This window comes from Durio zibethinus, chromosome 6 (genome assembly GCF_047325235.1).
Source record: "Durio zibethinus cultivar Kanyao isolate XHJ-2024 chromosome 6, ASM4732523v1, whole genome shotgun sequence".
Lineage (NCBI taxonomy): Eukaryota > Viridiplantae > Streptophyta > Magnoliopsida > Malvales > Malvaceae > Durio > Durio zibethinus.
Genome location: NC_143167.1, coordinates 20,151,198 through 20,173,184, shown reverse-complemented (window position 1 = coordinate 20,173,184; position 21,987 = coordinate 20,151,198). Strand labels below are relative to the sequence as shown.

Here is a 21,987-nt window from a genome sequence, read left to right as displayed (position 1 = left end):
TATTTAAACACTAAAATGATATGATAAACATGATTATTAATTTATTTTTTAAATAAATTAAAATAATTTTTAAAATTTTTTTATGATATGAATAGTATCATATTTTAAGCATATCATTACTGATTGATACGAATATGATATGAATAATGTTGTGTTTTAATCATGTCAACATAATTAAAACGTGAAACATGATTATACTTACACGATTTTTTCTATGTTATTTTTTTGTCATATTATTGTGTCACGTGTAAAATTATCAAATCTAATCTATACAATATATTAAAGCTATCCTTTTTTTTTTTATTTAAAACCAGGTTAGCTTTGTCATTAAAAATTATTCTAAGGCTAATTTTGAAAAGAACTGTGATAAGTGAGGATATATTTTTTGTTTAGCTAAAAGTTGAGTGGTGCTATTTGCACCTCAATTTCTTCTCTTCACATTTCACAACTATTAACACATATTAGTTCTTCTCTTTACACTCAAACCAAAATAAAAATTTATTAAAATATCCAAAAACCTATCTCTTCACACAATCTCTATTTTTTAACAAAAAATCTTAAATCCTTTAGGGATTAAGCCCCAAATCAAGCCCCAATCACCTATTTGATGTTAAATAACTTAGAATTAGAGGTAAATTATTTGTTTTTTTTTTTTTTTTTCATTTTTTCATTTGATTTTGTGTTTAGTTTCAAAAAATTTATAATTATCAGTTTTGGGGTGCGATTCAAGCATTCTTGAAATAAGTTTTCAAAAATTATTAAAGATTTTCAAAAACGAATGTCCGAAAACTTTTTCAATGTATCAAAATTTCATTTCTGGAATCCCCTAAAAACTTCTGAACATTTATTTTTGAAAATTTTTAAGAATTTTCAAAAGTGTATTTTCGAAATTTCTCAATAGTTTTCGGACATTCATTTTTGAAATCCTTCAAAATTTTCAGAAATGGATTTTCAGTACACAATAACTTGGTATCGTAAGAAACATTGACTTTATTATGTTATTAGTAGATTAGCAAATCTATCAATAGGGACTTCTAATCTTTTAGCCACCAAGTATTGTCAGTTCAATAACGTTTGCAATAATTTTACAAATTTGATAGACGTGCATCTAAGAAGTATCATTAAGTGTGAAGAGGTGTTTATGCAAAATAACTATTGCACAATATGCTATAGAGTGTGATTGCCTCATCGCACATGGTGTAGTAGCCACTTACATGAACACCTCTTCACAATTAGCAATTTCTTTCAAATGCATATTTGTTAAAATTGAAAAAATGTTACAAATATTATTGAATGGATAGTATGACCAAAAGATTAGAAATTTTTACTTCGAATTTAAATAGCCCATACATTGAAGAAATCATTAAAGATCTGTTCAAATATCGTAACAAAAGACATCTGATATTCTAATGTTAGATATTGATCAAAAGATTGTAATAAAGAAACTGAAGTAAAAAATTACTTCTGAAAATGTATTTTCGGGTAATTATAATATTTTCTGAAAATGTATATTTGAATAATTGCAATACTTTCCAAAAATGAATTTTTGGATAATTAAAATAGTTTTTGAAAATGCATTTTCTGATACAATGAAGAAGTTTCCAAAAATTCATTTCCAGTAACTTACTAAAAAGGGGTGTGAAGGATTATAAGATAATTAATTGATAGGTATTTAAGTAATTTTCTTAAATGTTAATTTTTTAGGTTGTATTGAGAGTTTTTCAGGGTACAAATAGCAATACTCTTAAAAGTTTTGCATTAAGCCTCTATTTAAACAGTTATACACAATGAACAAGGGGAGAGCAACAACAAATAAGTAAAAAGAAATTCAGGAACATAATCAATGAGATAATCAACTGTTAGTAGTGAGAAATCTAGAGTCAACAATAAACACAAAAACCCAAATCCATAGAACACAAAAACAATTTCTAAAACCTATTACAAAGGCAATTAGCAATTGCAATCAACAATCAAACTCAAAGAGCACAAACAAAAAAAATCAATAAGCAAAATAGTCACACAATAACTACAATCAATCTAGGAGAAATACTTATAGGCAAAATACGAATAATCAATGAGACAACCTCCAAGCAACTCAGAAATGATATCAGTAAACCTAGAATCAATAATTGAAACTTAATCATAACTACTATACAATAAACACATAAGTAACGCACAATGTCAATAAAAATCGTTCAGCAAAAAATGCATGGAGTTTTCTTTGGGGTTTGGTGAGACAAATTCATGAGTTTCTTTTAGTGTTTGGGATTGAAAAAACAGAGAGAAAGATAGCATTGTTGAAGCTAAATAGATTATTTTAAGTGTTAAAAGTAGTAATTGGTGGTGAAAAGAAATTGCAATCCTAATGTTCTAAGCTTTGTGCTCTTTTTTAGGGCTTTTTTTTTTTTTTTGGTTAGTTATGATTGAAAGGAGAGAGTGGAGGAAAATGTGAACCTTCTTAGTGGCTACAATGGCCAATGATAAGAGGAAAGGGTGGTTGGTGGCTAAGGTCTCAAAACGTTTGAAAAAGAAATAGAAAATAATGTCGCCAAAGAGAGAAAAGAAGAAGCAAAATGATTAGGCTTTAGTTGTTTTTATACTCATATGTCAAATGGTTACGTATTGAATGGATAGTAAAAATCAAAACAAAACATAGAGAATAGAACGAAGGGGAATCAAGTCAAGTTGGTTTGAGGAGGAGCTTTTATTCCAAATTTTTTGTATGCTTTTTTTTTCCTTTTTTTATTTTGTTTTCTTATTTAATTCTTTATTATATATTTATTTATTTACTTATTTATTTATTAAAAAAATATTTTAATTATTTGATAATAAAAAAATAAAAGAAAAAAATATGATTTAATAAATTTGTAAATTTAATTTTTTGTTTAAATAAAAAATTCCACTCTCACAACAATATAAAGACAAAAAATAAAAATAAATTAATTAAATTAATTTCCTTAAGTAAATGAAATAAAGATATTTGTGTTAACTTTCATAAGTGAAATAACATATATTTTATTAGAAATATTTTATTTCATACTGTTAGTTATAATTAAAAAAAAACTGAAAGTATGAAAATAATATATTAAATTAAATAAAATAAGATTAGATAATACATTTAAAATATTTACTTATTTTATGGGTAATATATTTTTATAAAAAATGATATAATGCATGAAAATTCTATTCGTACTTAAATTTATTTTTTAAGTATAATAATTAATTTTACATTTTCTAAAACAAAAAGTTAACAAAAAATACGAGTGTAGTGTTAGTATAGGGACCACGATACGTAATTTACTCTTACAGGGAAAGTATTTATTTCAATAAGTTGTGATTAGGTTGGAGCAAAATTATACTTGGGTCCCACACATTTGCATTTGACAGATGCAGTCGTGTAATGAAAGCATTGGAAGAATGGATAGAACCACAGAGATAGGAACCGCAGGGAAAGAAGGTCAAGCACAGGTGGCTGGCTGGCTCCAACCGTTTCGGCGGAGCGTTCAATCTAACACTTCCCTCGGTTCCATCGACATTTTTCTCCATATATCTCTACTTTCTCCTCTATTCCCCTAATTCTCACTTTCTTTTTTCTCTCTCACTGATTCTTGTTCACATCCAACTTTAGTTTGGTAACTTTCTTTCTTTCTTTCTCAGCATTTCATTAGAATTAGATCTAATTGCCTTTTGATGCTTACACATGTAGCACTGTAACTATGGCTTAAATGGGTCTTTGTATTATAGGCCTTTTTTTCTTTTGCAATGGCAATGGCAATGGATGCTTCAATGACTATGTGCAAATCTGTCACCTCACCTCCTGTAAGTTTCTCTTTTCTATTTTTGAGCGTTGAACTTTGTTCCTTCTCTTGGATGCTTCAATCGGTCACATCAAGCATATATAACTTGATACCAGTCCTTCTTCTGTGTGGTCTACTTTCATGGATTCAATCCTGCCTAAGCTCCAACCTTTTCTAATTTCCTAGAATGAATTCTGCCAAAGCTCCAATCTTTTTTATTCTGATAGATAGTTAATATTATTCATTTCCAATTGAAGGGTTTATTCTTGGGGAGAAATAGAGGTATCAGGAGTTCCCAATGTACCTTTATGGTGGGAAGCAGGATCAACTTTCCTAGGCACAAAACCCAGTCAACACAAGTTAGATGTAAATCTAGTAAGCGTGGAGGAGCTCTTGCTGTTACATGCCTTGCTGAGAAAATTCTGGTGGCAAATAGAGGAGAAATCGCTGTTCGGGTAATCCGAACAGCTCATGAGATGGGAATACCCTGTGTAGCTGTTTACTCAACAATAGATAAGGATGCACTCCATGTAAAATTGGCTGATGAATCAGTTTGCATAGGTGAAGCACCAAGCAGTCAATCGTAAGTAGTCATATCTTGAGCCTCTCAGGTTTTTAAGATCAGCTTTTACCATAATTGTCTTAGCTTGTCCAACAAAATTTACTATGAGATTTTGTCTTGTTGCTGCTTCCTACATATGTCAGATGCTCCTCATTTAATTTTATTCTGTTTCATTGAATTAGGGATCTGTAATGTGAAGATTAAGAGAAGAGGGAAGGAACTGGGAATGAAACAATTACCAACATGAAATTCTGATTTTATTAAATCTGTTAGACAAGTTTCAACAAGCACTAATATATGAAAATGTACTGAAAGTCATATCAAGATTTATCTGGAAAAATATTTGAATGTAGCACTTCAATAGAATTCTAGAATATTCTCATCATTTTGGCTACTTTCTGAGGTCTATTTATGTATAATAATAGCAATCCTCTTCCCATGCAAATAGGAAATTTAGTGTTTAAATTTTAAATTATTTCCAAATTTTGGGAGTATTCTTGAAAGAACAAATTGTTGATTTTGGCTTAAAAGTGCAAATCCGGTTAAGTTTTGGAATTCTGGTAAATTTTACAACCTTCTTCGCTTTCTTTAAGAGTTGGGCTTAATTTCATTTGGAATTCAATTGGAATTTGAAAATATGTATGAGGCCAAATAAGACCAATTATAAATATGCATGAAGTGTATTTTTGTTGTCTTCACTTGAAGAATCAAGTTTGTAACTTCTGATTAGATTTTACCCACTGGACATAGGCATATATCAAGCATTTATAAGGCATCTCTTTGTTCTTTTTCTTTGATACACATGCCTCTATTTCATAGTCTGCTTTTACAATCTTTAACTTTGTTTCAGCATTCTGTATTGTATGTATACCAATGCCATACTTTTGTGCTCAGGTTTTGTGTATTTATTCAGTTTTAGCATTGATAACAGCAAATTTGTATGTTCAACTGTCTTTGTTCAGGTATTTATTGATTTCCAATGTCCTATCTGCTGCAATTAGCCGCAACTGTACTATGCTTCATCCTGGATATGGTTTCCTTGCTGAGAATGCAGTGTTTGTAGAAATGTGCCGAGATCACGGAATCAACTTTATTGGGCCTAATGTAAGTACACAACTATCAATTTATGTGAGAATAATTTTATTATTGGAAACTTAGTTTTTTTTCTTTTACTTTTCTAATTAATTAAAGTATTTAATATGGCATTTTTGTGCTCAAAATAATGAATGTGCATAAAACGTTGTCCATATGGTGGATAATAATAATATATTGATATACAGAGTTATAACCTGTGCTTTCTAATGAGGCCGATGAACTTAATTTTGGTACTCTAATAATACCTTATAATGTCATTAACCATCTGCTAAATAAGGGCTACCTGAAGATAAAAGTGTTTTCAGGTTTCAAATGGATGGTGAGCTTAGAAAAGCAAATTTTGCTCTAAAGATATATTTTAATTACTACATATTTTAGTTAGTTATGTTTACATGCAGTTCATAAATCAACTTATGAAAGGATACATCTCTTTGTTTGTTGTTTGCCCATTCTGGTGTCAAATTTTACCCTGAATGTTCACTTCTGGTGTTTTTATCTAGAATCTGAATTTCTGCAGGGAGAACTGATGTTCGACAGGATTTTATGACTTAGTTTTGTACATTTATTTTATTCTCTTCTCTAAGTTGGTGTCATTTGCTTTCAGCCTTTAATTGAAATTGATCACTACAAAATGAATTATCTGTTTGGCAGGCTGACTACCTGACATTGGGTTGTTTATTGTGGCCAGAATCTGTTTCTTGTTTCTTTTAGTTCTTTTTTTTTTAATAAAATATCCATTAAGAGATTTTCATCTGCATTGTGAATGGCTAAGTTTAGGTATTTGATGGGTTTTAAAGTAGACACTGATGTTATTCTTTTAGCTCATTTGTCCAGCTTGGATACTTTTTGGTTTTGATTCATCCTGAATCCTAAATTAAAGGAATGATTCTGGCTATGCTTTGGCAGCCTGACAGTATCCGTGTTATGGGTGACAAATCGACTGCCCGAGAAACAATGAAGAATGCAGGTGTTCCTACTGTTCCTGGAAGTGATGGATTGTTACAGGTATTATATTTGGCCAATTGTTTGCGTATGCAACCTCAAACATAGTATTTAGTCAGTTTGCAGTTCCTTGGTTAACTTTCTGTTTATTATAGAGTACACAGGAAGCAATCAAGCTTGCCCATGAGATTGGCTTTCCTGTGATGATCAAGGTGATTATTCTGCTCACAAAAAATCAACATATGTTCTGTTATCAGTATAATTTACTGGTTGAACATGGGAGTTTGGTACCTTTTCTGGCTACTCAACTTAGGTTTTATTTAATTCAAAGATTAAGTATTCAAAAAGAAACAAATCTAGCAGACATGCATGTTGATTGAGAAAGTAACCTAAAATTCTAAAATTGTTATAGCCTTGTTCATAGGAAGAATAGACATTAATGTAAAGCAGAGCCAGCAATAGTAATGAAGAAGCAATAATTTTTTGTATTAAAACAAAATCATTTGATTTTTGAGTCCTATCCAAGTATGGAGTTCATAAACCTTGCTTTTGCTCTGGCTGTCGCTTCTCTAAAATCAATGCAAAATCTAACATCTTATTGATCACTTTTTGAACATGATTTGGTGTTCATTTAATTGCTCCCAGACATTTTAGTGGTTCAAATGTTTTTCTTTGTTAAAAGATGCAGCAAAAATCTTTTGTTCTTTTGCTGGCACTGCTGTCAAAATGCAGTTATGAAATATGATTTTGAATGTCAAGAGGGTACTGTTATTTGTGAAGCTGCATAGAAATCTTCTTAGCCAATAAACTTTTAGTAATTTATTTTTAATTCTTTTATGCATTCAAGGCCACAGCTGGGGGTGGAGGGCGTGGAATGCGTCTTGCTAATGAGCCTGATGAGTTTGTGAAGTTACTGCAGGTATTACTTCAAATATCAGGTGCTACAACTATTTTAGATGATGAAATATCTCCCTTTTGAAGTTTTTAGTTATGTGTAATTTATTTAATTATAAGTTGATTGCCATTTGGCTCATGACTGTTCTCTTCTTTATTTTTTTCTTTTTCCCCTCCTGGGGCAGTACAGAACTGATGTACTTATGGAATAGATCCTTATTCTTGTTTGACTTAAATGGTGTGCTTGGGTTAGTTATAAAATTTGTTGAGAAGCAGAGTGAAAAATGAAGAAAAGAAAATGAAAAGAAAGAACAAAAAAAGAGTAACACTTCTATTGTCTATACAATCCAGCAAAATGCTTCAATGCTCTACTGAATGTTTCCATTTGATCCATTTTGTACTTTTTTGGGGTGTGGTGGAGTGTCGAACTTGGAAACTCTTCTCAGTCCCGTGGCACTTCAGCCCACCTGCTAAAAGGGGCTGTGGGACCATGGTGTTACCCCCAAGCTTAAGGGATCAGTAAAGTCTGCCTTTGTTTTGAGAATAATATTTTGCCACCTTTTTCTATTGGCCTTATCCCCTAGTTACAATTAGTTATAATTGTTAGACATTATATGCAGCCCGTGGCGGAAGCAAACCTAGAATCAACAGGGAAGACAAGAAAGTAAAGAGAAAAAAAACTTAACTCTCTCTGTCTATATCTCTATCTTTGTGATCATTATTGCCCATTTCTGCCTTTATGATTTAATTCTGTCCGACTGCCCCATGGGAATTTGACCCAGAGGTGCTCAGGTTGGTTGCTTTGCAGCATGAAGCAGTTGGTTACAGTTATGGTAGAAGGAACTTGCTATGTCAGCCACATGAAGAAACCTTTAGTAACATTAAATATTGATTTTTCAAATCTACAGTACTTAATTGAAGTCAATCAATTGGAAGGACGTTCAACCTTGTCCAGGACTTGTAATCGTACCATATTTTTCCTAGATTTCATTTACTAGCTTGATGGAACCATTGTTTTCTCAGGAATGTTTCTTTGATCTACTAGATTTTTTTTTTTGTCATTTCACATCATTTCCTATCAATATTTTGTATAACCTGTGGTGTGAAATTTCTCAGTTTATTTTTTATATATACTCTTAAATGCTAGTTAGATCTCATGGATTAATATAAATTTTTATGTTACCAAAAAAGATTGGAGTATGCATTATCTAAGTGAAGTGTATCTGTACTCAGTTTTCATTTGATCTCTACATTTTCCAGCAAGCCAAAAGTGAAGCTGCCGCTGCATTTGGAAATGATGGAGTTTATTTGGAGAAGTACATTCAAAATCCAAGGCACATCGAGTTCCAGGTAATTAGTCTGTGCTTGTATAGGTTCCTTCCACTTCATGGGCTTGAATCAGTTTTAAGAATGTAAATCTGGAAAGCATTTTAGTGTAGCTAGATCAATCCTTTATAGCTAGAATGTTTTCTTGGTTACATTATGTAATTTGTAATTTGGAATATTATATGTGCTAGGAGAATGTTACATCTTTCCTAGCTTTCATTGATGGCTTCATCTGTTGGAAGACTTGTGGCATGCATTGCAAACTGAGCTGGCATGCATTGCAAACTGAGCTATGGTTTAGCTATAGTGCCTTTATAAGAGTATAGACTACATGCAAGTTGCAATTTTCTTATGCTACGTGATATGGTTTTGCAGGTTCTTGCAGATAAACATGGTAATGTTGTTCACTTTGGTGAGCGTGACTGCAGCATCCAGGTACTGTTACCATGCTTAGTCCTCTCTAACTTTGCAACATCTTGTTTTATCAAACCAATTCATAAAGAAATCACTTATAACCATAAATAGAAAAGAGCTACTTAATTTGAAGGCTGAAGTTCTATGAAAAGGTAAAATCATCCATAGCTACTCATTTAGATTTTCATTTTTAAAGTTTCTCCATTCATCCAAATTCTTTGTGATGTAGGATATATTTGAAAAGGCTCGCCTACTTATGTGTATGGTGGACTAGGGTTGGAAAACTAGGGATCTTAAGACTTGTGGCTCTTGTATGAATTAGGGTTAGGAATCAAATCGGGTTTGAATCAATTGAGATTTTATCTCGATAGAATGGTGAAACTGAAGGAGAAAGGTTTGCTAGACATTATGGGCGGCAAAGAATATTAGGAATTAGGATTTAGTGGTTAATTGAGGGGTTCGGCTGGTGGAAAATGATAGGAACTTTGAGGCCAGAATTAGGGTTGAAAGTTGTAAGGAAGGGAATGTAATTTTGGTTTGAATGAAGATCGGTGATTCTGGGCATTCACTCCTAAATAGACCAAACCATGCTGAAATCTAAAGATTTTAGTTATAATGGTTCTAGACAAGGATTAAAAATCTAGTAGACCTAGGATTCCTACTACAAAGTTTACCAAAAAGTAAGGAGGGCACATGAAATTCAATGATTCACTTATGAATGCTTGTTTTAGATGGTCCTAGATTAGTCCTAGATCAATTAGAATTAGGATGCCTAAGGGAAAATTTAACTCGTGAAAAAGGAAGGTTTGTTTGGTTGTTAGTTTTGCTACTTGGTTTAAGCACAAAGCAAAAAGTGCATTTGGATGTGAAAGTAAGAAAAATTCTTGAAGAATTAAACATTTAACTTTCATGAATAACAAAAAGTATGATTTTACTATTTTATGAAACAACTATGTTTAAATTGATGTTTCACTTTAACCTTTCCTCATTTTTAACAAATATAGTCTTCTCTTTTAGTATTTGTTTATATTTTATGCCAACTTTATGAAAGTAAAAATAATTAGCTGAAGCAACACCTAAATGGAGCCTAAATAACCAATTTGGACCCGGGAAACTTTACTGTTAGAAACTCCTTAGGTAATCTGAACTTGACAAGCTACCCCTTGGGTACATAACTTGGAAAATTGCAATTTTGCCCCTCTAGAGGAAAATAGCTAAAGTTTTAAAGAGAAAATCCTTTTGTTAGTACAAAAATTATAAATATGAAAGCAAATAAGTTTAATTTTGCTTGGCTTCATCAACTCTGATTCTCAAACAGATCTGATCACCATTTCCTGTTGGTAATGGAATCATCTTACTCATTATAATAGTCTCCAAATATTGCATTCTTCTTTTAAAAGGTGCAAACATGCTTACAAAGGCAACAAGGTTGGTGGCTATTTCTCAAATCTTTGCTGCCGCATGCAGATGTGCTAAATATTAACCAAACTTTTGACAGCACAAATTTCTCTGTTGTCCCCCCCCCCCCCCCCCCCCCCCCCCTCCCTCTTAATTGTTAATAAAAGGAATAACTAGCTTACTGGCTCAAAATGTTGTTGAATGTAACTTACTATACAGAGACGTAATCAAAAACTTCTAGAAGAGGCACCTTCTCCAGCATTGACACCAGAGCTGCGGAAGGCCATGGGTGACGCAGCAGTTGCTGCAGCAGCATCCATTGGTTACATTGGTGTAGGAACTGTTGAGTTTCTTTTGGATGAAAGAGGTTCCTTTTACTTCATGGAAATGAACACTAGAATCCAGGTTGAATAAAGATTGGGAACTATGATTCATGAATTACCTATTAGTGGATTAATTAGAAGTACTACTAAATGTGTATTTTCAACAATTAAACTCAGGTGGAGCATCCTGTAACTGAAATGATTTCCTCTGTTGACTTGATTGAAGAACAAATTCGTGTAGCTATGGGAGAAAAACTTTGCTACAAACAGGTACTGAAATGAAATGTTTCAGCTAAAAGTTTTGGAGCATAAAACACAATGTATTCAACTGCTCATTAAATTATATTTGCAGGAAGATATTGTGCTTAGAGGACACTCAATTGAATGTCGTATCAATGCAGAAGATGCATTTAAAGGATTCAGACCTGGGCCAGGTATGCATATAGTATGCGTTTTGTGTTTACATGCTAATTATTGTTGCAATGGTTTCATTTTTGGTACTTGCTACCATCCAAGCCTTTACATTGTTGCCTTGTATTTGAAAGTTTTCCTTTGTTCCTCTGCACTGGATTCATTCAAGCTTGCATATGATCTTTTTGACCACTTTATTAGGTGTAAGCTTCATGTTATATTGACATTATAGGCTATATTGTTTCTTTTACCTTTGTTTTTTTTATTTTTTTTCAACTTTTGAGGTTTATACTCAATTCTTTCCTCAATTTCTACTCTTGGGTGTGGTTTCAAACAACCAAAAGAATAGGAGGTAAATGGAAGGACTTGGTCTAATATTCAATATTGTAAATACCTCCTCTGCTTTCTGAATGTCAGGGAGAATAACATCATACTTGCCATCTGGAGGCCCATTTGTTCGAATGGATAGCCATGTTTATTCTGATTATGTAGTTCCTCCAAGCTATGATTCATTACTTGGAAAGGTGTGTAATACCTTTCTTATACTATTCATGTTTATGACATGTAAGATTATGTATGTATGAGCAGTTTGATGTGAACCCTTGAAGGTCGAAGAAAGTTTATTTTGGAAGAGGAGAATTCTAAAACTTTGTTTCTAGAAAGAGTAATAAGAATACAATAAATTGTCTTGTTTCAAGGTGCACATAATAAAATGCATTATTTTTTGAACTTTGCCAACGCCATACTTAACATGGTAAAATATAAAGCAAAGTTTCATGTAGAACTGCATGCATGTTTTGATTCATGTTGTAAGGTGCTGCAGTTATTTTCTCAGTACTTTTAACATTGCCATGCTTATGGGGCTGCTTCTCTGAAATGAAAATTTTACCTTTGACATTGTTCTTCTATCTACTCTGTTGTAGCTTATTGTATGGGCTCCAACAAGGGAAAAAGCAATTGAGCGTATGAAAAGGGCTCTTGATGACACTGTAATTACAGGTATTTAGTTGTTGACCAAGAGTTTACTGTTTGGATTTTGTTTGGTGTGCTGTACTATTTTGTGTCATTTGCTTTTTTCATATTTTCTTAGTCAATTCTTGTAAACATTCTGGTACATGAGGTTGCTTGGGACTATAGGAGAAGATACCTTTAAATAGAAAAAAAGTGACTCTCTGCATCTGCTTGAATGAATAGCTACCACCATTGACCATTGTCATTGTGGCCCCTGTTTGTTAAATTGGTGCTACATGCATTAATTGAATATGCTTGTATCAAAAAGAGTTGCTCTATTTTCTTTTGTTCGGTCTAATTTTGTTATCTAGCTAAATTCTATATATCAAATAATCTCCTAGTCCATACTTATTGTTTCAGGGGTTCCGACAACGATTGAATACCATAAACTCATCCTTGATATTGAGGTTGGTGGTGCTATCTTGTTAATGTCAGATGTGTATGTTTAGTTGGAGAATATTATGCTATTAGTTTTAAAATTAATTAATCTATCAAATATGCAACACTTTACAGGACTTCAGAAATGGAAAGGTTGACACTGCTTTCATTCCAAAACATGAAGAAGAGTTAGCAGCGGTGAGAAGTTGATTCATTTTTTTAAGAATGCAGTTTGTACTTTTTAATAAGTTTTTATACCTAAAGAGTTAGTTGTTAGGACTTAGGAGGCTGAACATGTCAGATGATATTGACTGAAACTTAAGGTTTTGTTTTCAGAGTCATGGTGTATTCCCCATTTCTTAGTTTGCATTGCAACAATCTTACTAAAATGGGGCTCTTATTCTTTAGACAATCTATTTGTATACTGCAATCCTCTTGAATCTTGATAGTCCTGGACCTTCACAATAGCATCATCCTTCATAATTTACAGAAAGCACATGATATTAACTTTCCTTTTCTTAAAAAAAAAAAAAAGGCCTTTGATTTATTTTCTAAAAAACATAGGTACGAGGATAATATTTTAATGAAACTGCTATAACTAAGATTTACTTTTGCCACTTTTTTCCACTTCTGCTACTTGCAATGCATTATCTCTTTCTGCTTCAGTAAAAGTAGTTGCAAAATTCAAAAACATATTTGGTGGAAAATTAGCCAATTGGTAACATTCAACCATATTGGTTAATGGTTATACATAATACAAAACACAATACTTTTTTATGCACCATTTCAATTACTTGGGGAGACCATCGCAATAGATATTCTATGATTTTTGAATTACTAATAAAGCTACTTTCAACCTCTTTCTTTTGTGCCTGCAGCCACATCAAATGGTACTAGCATCCCCTGCCAAAGAATTGACAAGTGCAACCGCTTAGATGGGTTAGTAGTCTTCTGTTTTGTGGTATGAGCCTTGTAGCTGTCAACTTGTCATTCCTTCAACTGCCTTTTTCATTTGAATGTATTGCATTCAGGTTTGAACCTTTGTAATATTGCCAGTGCGTTGCATATGAGACTTTGTATGAAATCTTGATAATCACCAAGGTTTCTTTCATTCAATACTGGAAATGTTTGCATAAAGATGTAGAATCTTTGATATATTTACTGCAGTTAAAAAACTGTTAGAAATGACTAGTTGGAAATGTTTTTCTTCTTTGTTTGTTCCTAGTGATGATTCATGAACGTAAAGTAGATTCACAGAGATGGATGAAAGTGGTCGGTCATCAAGCTTCCTTTTTGTCGTTCAGTGTAGCAGCTGGGATTCCAACTACTTGTTTACTCAAATGCAATGCAAACGCATGCTGCAAGTGTGTGCCATGTTTTATGGGTGTGTTTAATAAATTCTGTTATCGATGATTGGGGCTGCTGTCATAGTGCCTGGAACATTTATGCCAGGGAACAACTAAGTGCAATATGAATTGCCAAACTTTCCAAACATGTGACTTCTATCATACGTTACTTAAGAAAGTTTTAAAGTTTTAGTTGTAATTTAAGAAAATTGGTGTCAAAGCTAGTTACGAATATGGTACATTCATTATTTTTGGGCGAAAGTGTGTTTCTACTAAAGTCAACATACCAGCCAATTGCCGTACATATTACTGAATTTGTAAGTGATAACGCCTGGAATTTACTCTTAAAACAACAAACTCTAATGTAATACATAACATTTTACAACATATAAGATGCAAGCCTTTCCCTTCAATGCCAAAAGAAAATCATCTCATTATTTTTATTTTCCGTCAGATTTCGTCTACTACAAAATTCTGCATGCTGCAAGTATGAGATTTGTTCAAACATCCTTCACCACCCTCTTTTCCTTTCCTTTTTTTTTTTTTTTTTTTTTTTAATTTATGTATTGGTAAGTTAATGATTGAATAATTGCCTTTGGGGTGGCAACCCCAGCGAAAATCACTCACAGCAGCCGAAGTGGTTTCCCTTTCCCGACTTCAGCCCCACGTATTTCTTGTTGATCATCACTTGTAATTTGTTTGTCACGGCACTCTGCGCTGCAAAACGCTTTTTCCCCTCTGCAAAAATGATGCTCCACCCAATAATAAATTTATCAGTGAGGACTTTTGGAAAAGGAAATCTTGAAAGTTCAAGGCTATGAAAATCAACACCGCATGCATAAGCAAACTTGTATTATTATTATTATGTATTTCGCTATAAAAAAATCATCTCATGCAAATGGGAATCAAAACGGCTAAATTTAGGAAAAACATGAGCCAAACACAGCTCCAAGTACACGTTTTCCACCCGATTGAACTTTTATAAAAACACACAGAAAAGCTACATCATCGCTCTGGCTCTTCATTTTCCATGAAGTACTATGTCTATTTATCACGTATGTTAGGGATATGAGTATGTACTTCTAACTGTCCAATTATTAGAAGAACTTGGAACTTTTCTCATATCCGACAATGCTCCCCTAGTCCAAGCAATAGAACACAAAAACAAAAGGAACCCAAACGCTTGAATCTAGAACATACAACAGATAGACTACACTTGAAAAAAAAAATGAAATGAAATACACTTTTAAAACTAACTGCAAAAGCTACAATTGGACACTGTAAATCAGCGTCAATTCAAAGTATGAACAAAAAAACAATACCTGTACATGAAAATATCCAAACCATGAAGCTCCTTCTCGCAAAGATGACAACGAGTCAAAAATTCATCAGACGAAAACTCCCTCCTGAATTGACCCATACTATTTTTTCTAGGCAAAGAAGAAGCAGTGAAAACACTGCAATTCTTCTTGTCATCGCCAATGTAAGCATGCTTCTGTTAGAAAAATGGGGTCCAGTCCCATGTAAGTGATTTTAGACCAAGTAAAGGCCATGAGACTTGATCTTTTATTTTACACAGAGCCCTAGCTACTTAATAAAAAAAAAGGTGGGGTTGTTTTAGGTGTGTGTCGAAAATCAAGCAGAAAAAGAAGAAAAGCCAGGAAAAGCAGAGAGAAAAAAAAGAGAAGGGAGAGTTGGTTGAACGGAAGTCGATCCGTGGTCCGATTGAGCTGAAACCTTGTCAGGAGGTTTATGATTCAGAGTTCTACATTCTGAACGGTGAAGATCGGGTTTGAAGCTCTCTAGGAACAAATCCAGGGTGTATTTGTTGAGTCACTTATTTGGTGAGATTTCTCCAATTGTTTCTCTAGTTGTTGATTAGCTCTAGTTTTAGCTAGAGAAGAACTTTGTATAACTATTATTTGATAGTGAAGATTTTTCTGGTGGCCCGTGGTTTTTTTCCTTTACACTGGAGGGTTTTCCACGTAAATCTTAGTGTGCTTTATTTTTCCTGCGTATTTGATTATTGATTGTTGTCTATTGCTTCTGTATTATTGTGATTATTGCTTCAGGCACAACAACTGGTATCAGAGCGAAGGTTATTTGAGACATTGATACAGAAGCAACCTAGGATAGAAGTAAATTCTGTTTGGGATCATGGAAGGTGATACAAGTTTCATGATAAAATTGACAGCATCGAATTATTCAATTTGGAAGCTATGATGGAGGATCATCTATACTGCAAAGATTTGTATGAGTCAGTATTGGGTGATTCGGCTAAACCAGCGGATATGAAATATGAAAGCTGGAAGAAGCTAGGTAGAAAGACGCTGGCTACAATCAGAAAATGGGTTGATATCAGCGTGTTTCATCATGTAGCACAGGAATCAGATGCTCACATTGTTTGGAAAAAATTGGCAGAGAGAAAAATAGGTATGAATAAAGTTATGCTTGTTAAAAAGCTTGCAACTTTACAGTACAGGGATGAACGATATGTTACAGAGCACTTGAGTGATTTTTAAGATATATTTAATCGGATGACTACTATGGAGCTTAAAATAGATGATGAAATGAAGGCATTATTTCTTTTAGGTTCATTGTCAGACAGCTGGAATACTCTAGTTGTGACTGTTCTTAATTCAGCTCCTGATTATAAGGTGACATTGGAGATGGCAAAAGACAGTATGCTTAATGAAGAAGCAAGGTGAAAAGATGTAAACCCTGGGAATCAAGCTCTGGTTACAGAGAACAGGGGTAGAAACATCGACAGAGGTCAGGACCCAAAAGGTCGTGGTAAGTCTAAACATAGATCCAAGTCTAGAGGTAAAGTGAAGTGTTTCTATTGTGGTAAGGCAGGTCATATAAAATAAAACTATAAAATCTTGAAGCAAAAGCGAAAATATGAGAAAGGTAAGAGTTCAGATGATGGCAATGTTGCAGCAGTGAATTCAGATAGTTATTCAGTTATTTTGATTTGTACACCTGGTGATTGTAATCATGTTAGTGATCCCGGCATTGAGTGGATAGTTGACACATGAGCGACATATCATTGTGTTCCTAAGAGAGAGTTGTTTACAACTTATAAAGCAGGAGACTTTGATTGTACCAAGATGGAAAACAAGAGTGTGTCACAGATTGTTGGGATTGGTGATATTATTGTACAAACTAGTACAGGCTGCATATTGACTTTGAGAGATGTCAGACATATTTTAGATATAAGAATGAACTTGCTTGCTATTAATGTTCTTGATAAGGAGGGATATGAAAGCCGATAAAAGAATGGACAGTGAAAGCTTCTCAAAGGATCTATGGTAGTTGCAAGGGGAAAACTATGCTGCACAATGTATAAGACATAGATACAATTGAACGGTAACCAGGTAAATACCGTTGAAAATGATGCTTCAGCAAACTTGTGACACAGGAGGCTGGCACACATGAATGAAAAAAGGTTACAGGTTTTGGCAAAGCAGTATCTCATTCCTTTGACCAAAGGTATGTCTCTCGATTTATGTGATTATTATTTGTTTGGTAAGCATCATAGAGTTTCTTTTCGTAAAAGTTCTCAGAAAAAAAAATAGATTGGAATTAATTTATTCTGACATATGTGATCCCATTGAGGTTGAGTCATTAGGTGATAGCAGATATTTTGTTACTTTTATTGATGATGCTTCACATAAGACTTGGGTGTATATGTTGAAATACAAAAGTCAGGTACTGCAGTATTTTCAAAAATTTCATGCCATTGTTGAAAGGATGACAGGGTTACCCTTGAAGTGTATTCAAATTAATAATGGTGGAGAATACACATTTAAAGGCTTTGAAGAGTATTGCTCAAAGCATGAGATCAGGCATGAGAGGACAGAATCTGAAACACCGCAGTATAATGGTATAGCTGAAAGAATGAATCGCATCATTGTGGAAAAAGTCAGATGTATGTTGAGGATGATAAAATTACCAAAGTCATTCTGGGGTGAAGCAGTCAATACAGCTTGTTATTTACTTAACAGGTCACCATCAGTTCTTTTGGGCTTTAACATTCCAGAAAGAATGTAGACAGAAAAAGATACTTCATACTCTCATTTGAAAGTTTTTGGGTGTAAAACATTCATGCATGTACCGAAAGAGCAGAGATCAAAGCTTGATAGTAAAGCCACACAATGTGTGTTTGTAGGATATGGTGATGAAGAATTTGGTTACAGGGTATGGGATCCAGTAAAGAGAAAGACAGTCAGAAGCAGAGATGTGATCTTTCATGAAAAAGAAACCATAGCAGACCTTGAAAAAATGAGAAGACTACACGAGTTACTGTTAAGTGTGATGTTTCAACACCGACAGGGATTCCACAGGAAAAAGTCACAGATGGTGAAAATGAGCAAGAAACAGAACTTGGGGATATGAATGAGCCAGCCACGTTGGTGATGAGCCAGATGCTATTAGTTTTGAGCATGGGGAGCAATCTTCTCTACCTGAGAGTGTTGAGCAGAGGGAGCTACCTTCGACATTAAGTGATGTAGAGTCTCAGCCCAAGAGATCTACTAGAGAGCGCAGATCATCTACCAGATATCCAAGTTCAGATTTTATTTTAGTTACCAGTGAAGGGGAGCCAGAAAGCTTTTAAGATGTGCAGGCTACTCCGGATAGAGAGCACTGGTTAAAAGTAATGAAAGAAGAGATGGAGTCATTGCGAAAGAATGGTACTTATGATCTTGTTAAACTTTCAATAGGGAAGAGCCATTAAAGAATAAATGGGTGTTCAAGTTGAAAAAAGATGGTGACAAACTAGTGAGGTGCAAAGTTTGATTGGTAGTAAAAGGTTTTTCTCAGAAACCAGGCATCGATTTTGATGAGATTTTTGCTCCAGTTGTAAAAATGAGTTCTATTCGAGTGGTACTGGGATTAACAGCTAGTTTGAATCTTGAACTTGAGCAACTTGATGTTAAAATTGTATTTTTACATGGTGATTTGTAGGAAGACATTTATATGAATCAGCATGAGGGTTTTGAAGTGAAAAGAAAAGAGCATTTAGTTTACAAATTGAAGAAAAGCTTGTATAGCTTGAAACAAGCTCCGTGACAGTGGTACAAGAAGTTTGATTCTTTTATGGTGAGTCATAGCTATAAAAGAACAGCAGCGGATTCTTGTGTGTATGTTAAACAATTTCCTAATGGTAACGTCATTATCTTATTATTATATGTTGATGATATGTTGATTGTAGGACAAGATGCTAGTGTGGTTTGCAGGTTGAAAGAACAATTGTCTAAGTCCTTTGATATGAAGGATTTAGGTCCAGCAAAGTAGATTTTTGGTATGGATATTATCCGGGATAGGAGAGCTAGAAAGCTGTAGTTGTCACAAGAAAAGTATGTTGAACGAGTGCTTGATAGATTCAACATGCAACATGCTAAATCAGTTAGCAGTTCACTTGTCAACCATTTTTATCTAAGTAAAAAATCTTGTCCAGTGTCTAAAAAAGAGCAACTAGCTATGTCTAGTATTCGTTATTCTTCTGCAGTCAATTTTTTAATGTATCTTATGGTTTGTACAAAGCCTGATATTGCTCATGCAGTTGGTGTAGTGAGTAGATTTCTTTCTAATCCAGGGAAGGTTCATTGAAAAACAGTGAAATAGATTTTTAGATATTTGAGGGGTACCTCAAAAATGTGCTTGACTTATGGAGTTTCACAACCAGTTCTAGAAGGGTTTATTGATGCTGACATAGCAGGCGATCTTGATGGTAGAAAATCTACTTCAGGGTATTTGTTCACTTTTGCAGGAGGAGCTGTATCTTGGCAATCTAAGTTGTAAAAGTATGTTGCTTTATCAACTACAGAGGCTGAGTATATTGCAGCAATCGAAGCATGTAAAGAAATACTTTGGATGAAACGTTTTCTTCTTGAATTGGGGTTGAATCAGAAAGAGTATATGATATTTTGTGATAGCCATAGTGCTTTAGATTTGAGTAAGAATACCATGTACCATGCTAGAACAAAGCACATTGATGTTAGATATCATTGGTTACGTTCAGTGATTGAAGAACAGTAGATGTTATTAAAGAAAGTTCATACTGATAAGAATGTAGTAGATATGTTGACTAAGATACTTTTCAGGGAAAAGCTTGAGCTTTGTAGTAACTTGGCCAGAATGAGTTCCCTGGCCAAGGTAAGTTCCAAATGAAACTACTATGGTGATGAATCTCCTCCTAATGGGGCTGGAGAGGAAGATTGTTAGGAAAATGGGGTCCAGTCCCATGTAAGTGGTTTTGGACCAAGTAAAGGCCATGGGCTTTGATCTTTTATTTTAAATAGAGCCCTAGCTACTTAATAAAAAAAGAGGTGGGGTTGTTTTAGGTGTGTGTCGAAAACCAAGCAGAAAAAGAAGAAAAGCCAGGAAAAACAGAAAGAGAAAAAAGAGAAGGGAGAGTTGGTTGAACAGAAGTCGATCCATGGTCCGATTGAGTTGAAACCTTGTCAGGAGGTTTAGTATTCAGAGTTCTACATTCTGTACGATGAAGATCGGGTTTGAAGCTCTCTAGGAACAAATCCAGGGTATATTTGTTGAGTCACTTATTTGGTGAGATTTCTCCAATTGTTTCTCTAGTTGTTGATTAGCTCTAGTTTTAGCTAGAGAAGAACTTTGTATAACTATTATTTGATAGTGAAGATTTTTTTGGTGGCTCGTGATTTTTTTCCTCTACACTGGAGGTTTTTCACGTAAATCTTGGTGTGCTTTATTTTTCCTGCGTATTTGATTATTGATTGTTGTCTATTGCTTCTGTATTGTTGTGATTATTGCTTCAAGCGCAATAGCTTCTTGATCAAATTATGGCCAAAATTAGAAATTACACAAGTGTAGTTGTCAGATAATTCATAAAAATTCTTCGAATTAAGGCCGCCATCGAAACTGGGTACTGCTTTAGCAGATAGGTCTATGGGTATAGGGGTGGATCTTGGCGATGGAGCGAAGCAAATAGCTTGGTGGGTAAGGGTGGAATCGGTCATAGCAGCTATTATGGCAAGCCGAACTACACCGTCATGGAAGTTCTTTGAGGATTTTGTTGAGTTTGGGTTGGAAAAAGAGTGAGATAGAGAGCTGAACAGCTTGAGATTGATGGTGAGTCTCTTTTTTCCACCAAAATTCTTCATTTTGGGATTGGATTCAAGGGATTTGTGGGGCAGTAATTCCAAGAGATTAAAGAGGAGTGAATTAGAAATAAGAGGGAAAGGGAAGAGAGAGAAGAGAGGAAAGAGACCAAAGCTTTCTTTCTTTCTTTGTTCGATCAGCTCTTCTTCTCTGCACTTGTCTCTCTCTTTTCCCTTCCCTTCTCTCTTTGTGCGATTTACCTGTCAATTTCAGAATATAAAACGATGGCCTAATAATAAAAGAAAACATAATTAAGATGATGGTTGAGTTGATTAAGATTTTATTTTTTCGATAAAATAATTTTTAATTTAAATTTTATTGATGATTATTTATTAGAATTAATTTTAATACATAATTTGAAATTATTTGTTTTAAATTAAATTATATGATACATTTTATTTTTGATTTAAAGATTAAATAATTTATTTATATCAAATTTTTTTAAAAAATATTACTTTCAATATCCCGTAAAACCTGGTACTATTATCATTTGCATTTCCATTTGAATTTTCTTTTTTTTTTTTTCTTAACGGCCTTGCAGTACTATTACAGTACATCTATTTTTTTCTTATTAAAATTTGGCACACTCACTTGCGGGATTTTTCTTTTTAATTTTCTTTAAAACAAAATTTTTGAAAAAAAAAATTTAGGTAATTTACCTAAAAGTGGGTTTTCTTTAATTTTCAAATAAAAGTATTTTTGATAAAATTTTAGAAATTTTATAGTTGTCTTTGATTTTGTATTTATTATTATACTTTTTTTGCAATTTCTTCAATTAAAGTTTATGTCTATTATTATTATTATTATTATTATTATTATTATTATTAAAATTAGCTCTTCCTTCATTAGGCTTATTTTTTGTCAAAATTTTCATTATTTTGAATATATTTATAATTATTTTAATATAAAAAATAAAACATAAAACAAACAAAAATATTATAAATTTATTT

General features: G+C 33.4%; 2 protein-coding genes across 3 annotated transcripts; one reads left to right on the top strand and one right to left on the bottom strand.

Annotated features, from left to right (window-relative positions):
• Positions 1 to 3,574: 3,574 nt before the first annotated feature.
• Positions 3,575 to 14,106, top strand: LOC111284845 (biotin carboxylase 2, chloroplastic). 2 transcript variants are annotated; one of them, XM_022873868.2, is made up of 18 exons: positions 3,575 to 3,632; positions 3,745 to 3,819; positions 4,055 to 4,380; positions 5,322 to 5,463; positions 6,361 to 6,459; positions 6,552 to 6,608; positions 7,244 to 7,315; positions 8,551 to 8,640; positions 8,992 to 9,051; positions 10,648 to 10,833; positions 10,929 to 11,021; positions 11,104 to 11,185; positions 11,580 to 11,686; positions 12,086 to 12,161; positions 12,534 to 12,580; positions 12,687 to 12,749; positions 13,430 to 13,490; positions 13,777 to 14,106. In XM_022873868.2, the coding sequence occupies exons 2-17, from the start codon at positions 3,763 to 3,765 to the stop codon at positions 13,484 to 13,486; spliced, it is 1,614 nt and encodes a 537-aa protein (XP_022729603.2). In that variant the 5' UTR covers positions 3,575 to 3,632; positions 3,745 to 3,762; the 3' UTR covers positions 13,487 to 13,490; positions 13,777 to 14,106. The 2 variants fall into 2 exon arrangements, with proteins under 2 accessions (XP_022729603.2, XP_022729605.2); XM_022873870.2 differs by having other exon boundaries at positions 13,430 to 13,512.
• A 348-nt stretch (positions 14,107 to 14,454) lies between these two features.
• Positions 14,455 to 21,110, bottom strand: LOC149518483 (FCS-Like Zinc finger 13-like). Its single transcript, XM_089762244.1, has 3 exons — positions 20,740 to 21,110; positions 15,220 to 15,392; positions 14,455 to 14,635 (listed from the first exon to the last, which is right to left on the bottom strand). Exons 1-3 carry the CDS (start codon positions 21,037 to 21,039, stop codon positions 14,521 to 14,523), a joined length of 588 nt encoding a protein of 195 aa, XP_089618370.1. The 5' UTR covers positions 21,040 to 21,110; the 3' UTR covers positions 14,455 to 14,520.
• Between the last annotated feature and the right edge of the window lie 877 nt (positions 21,111 to 21,987).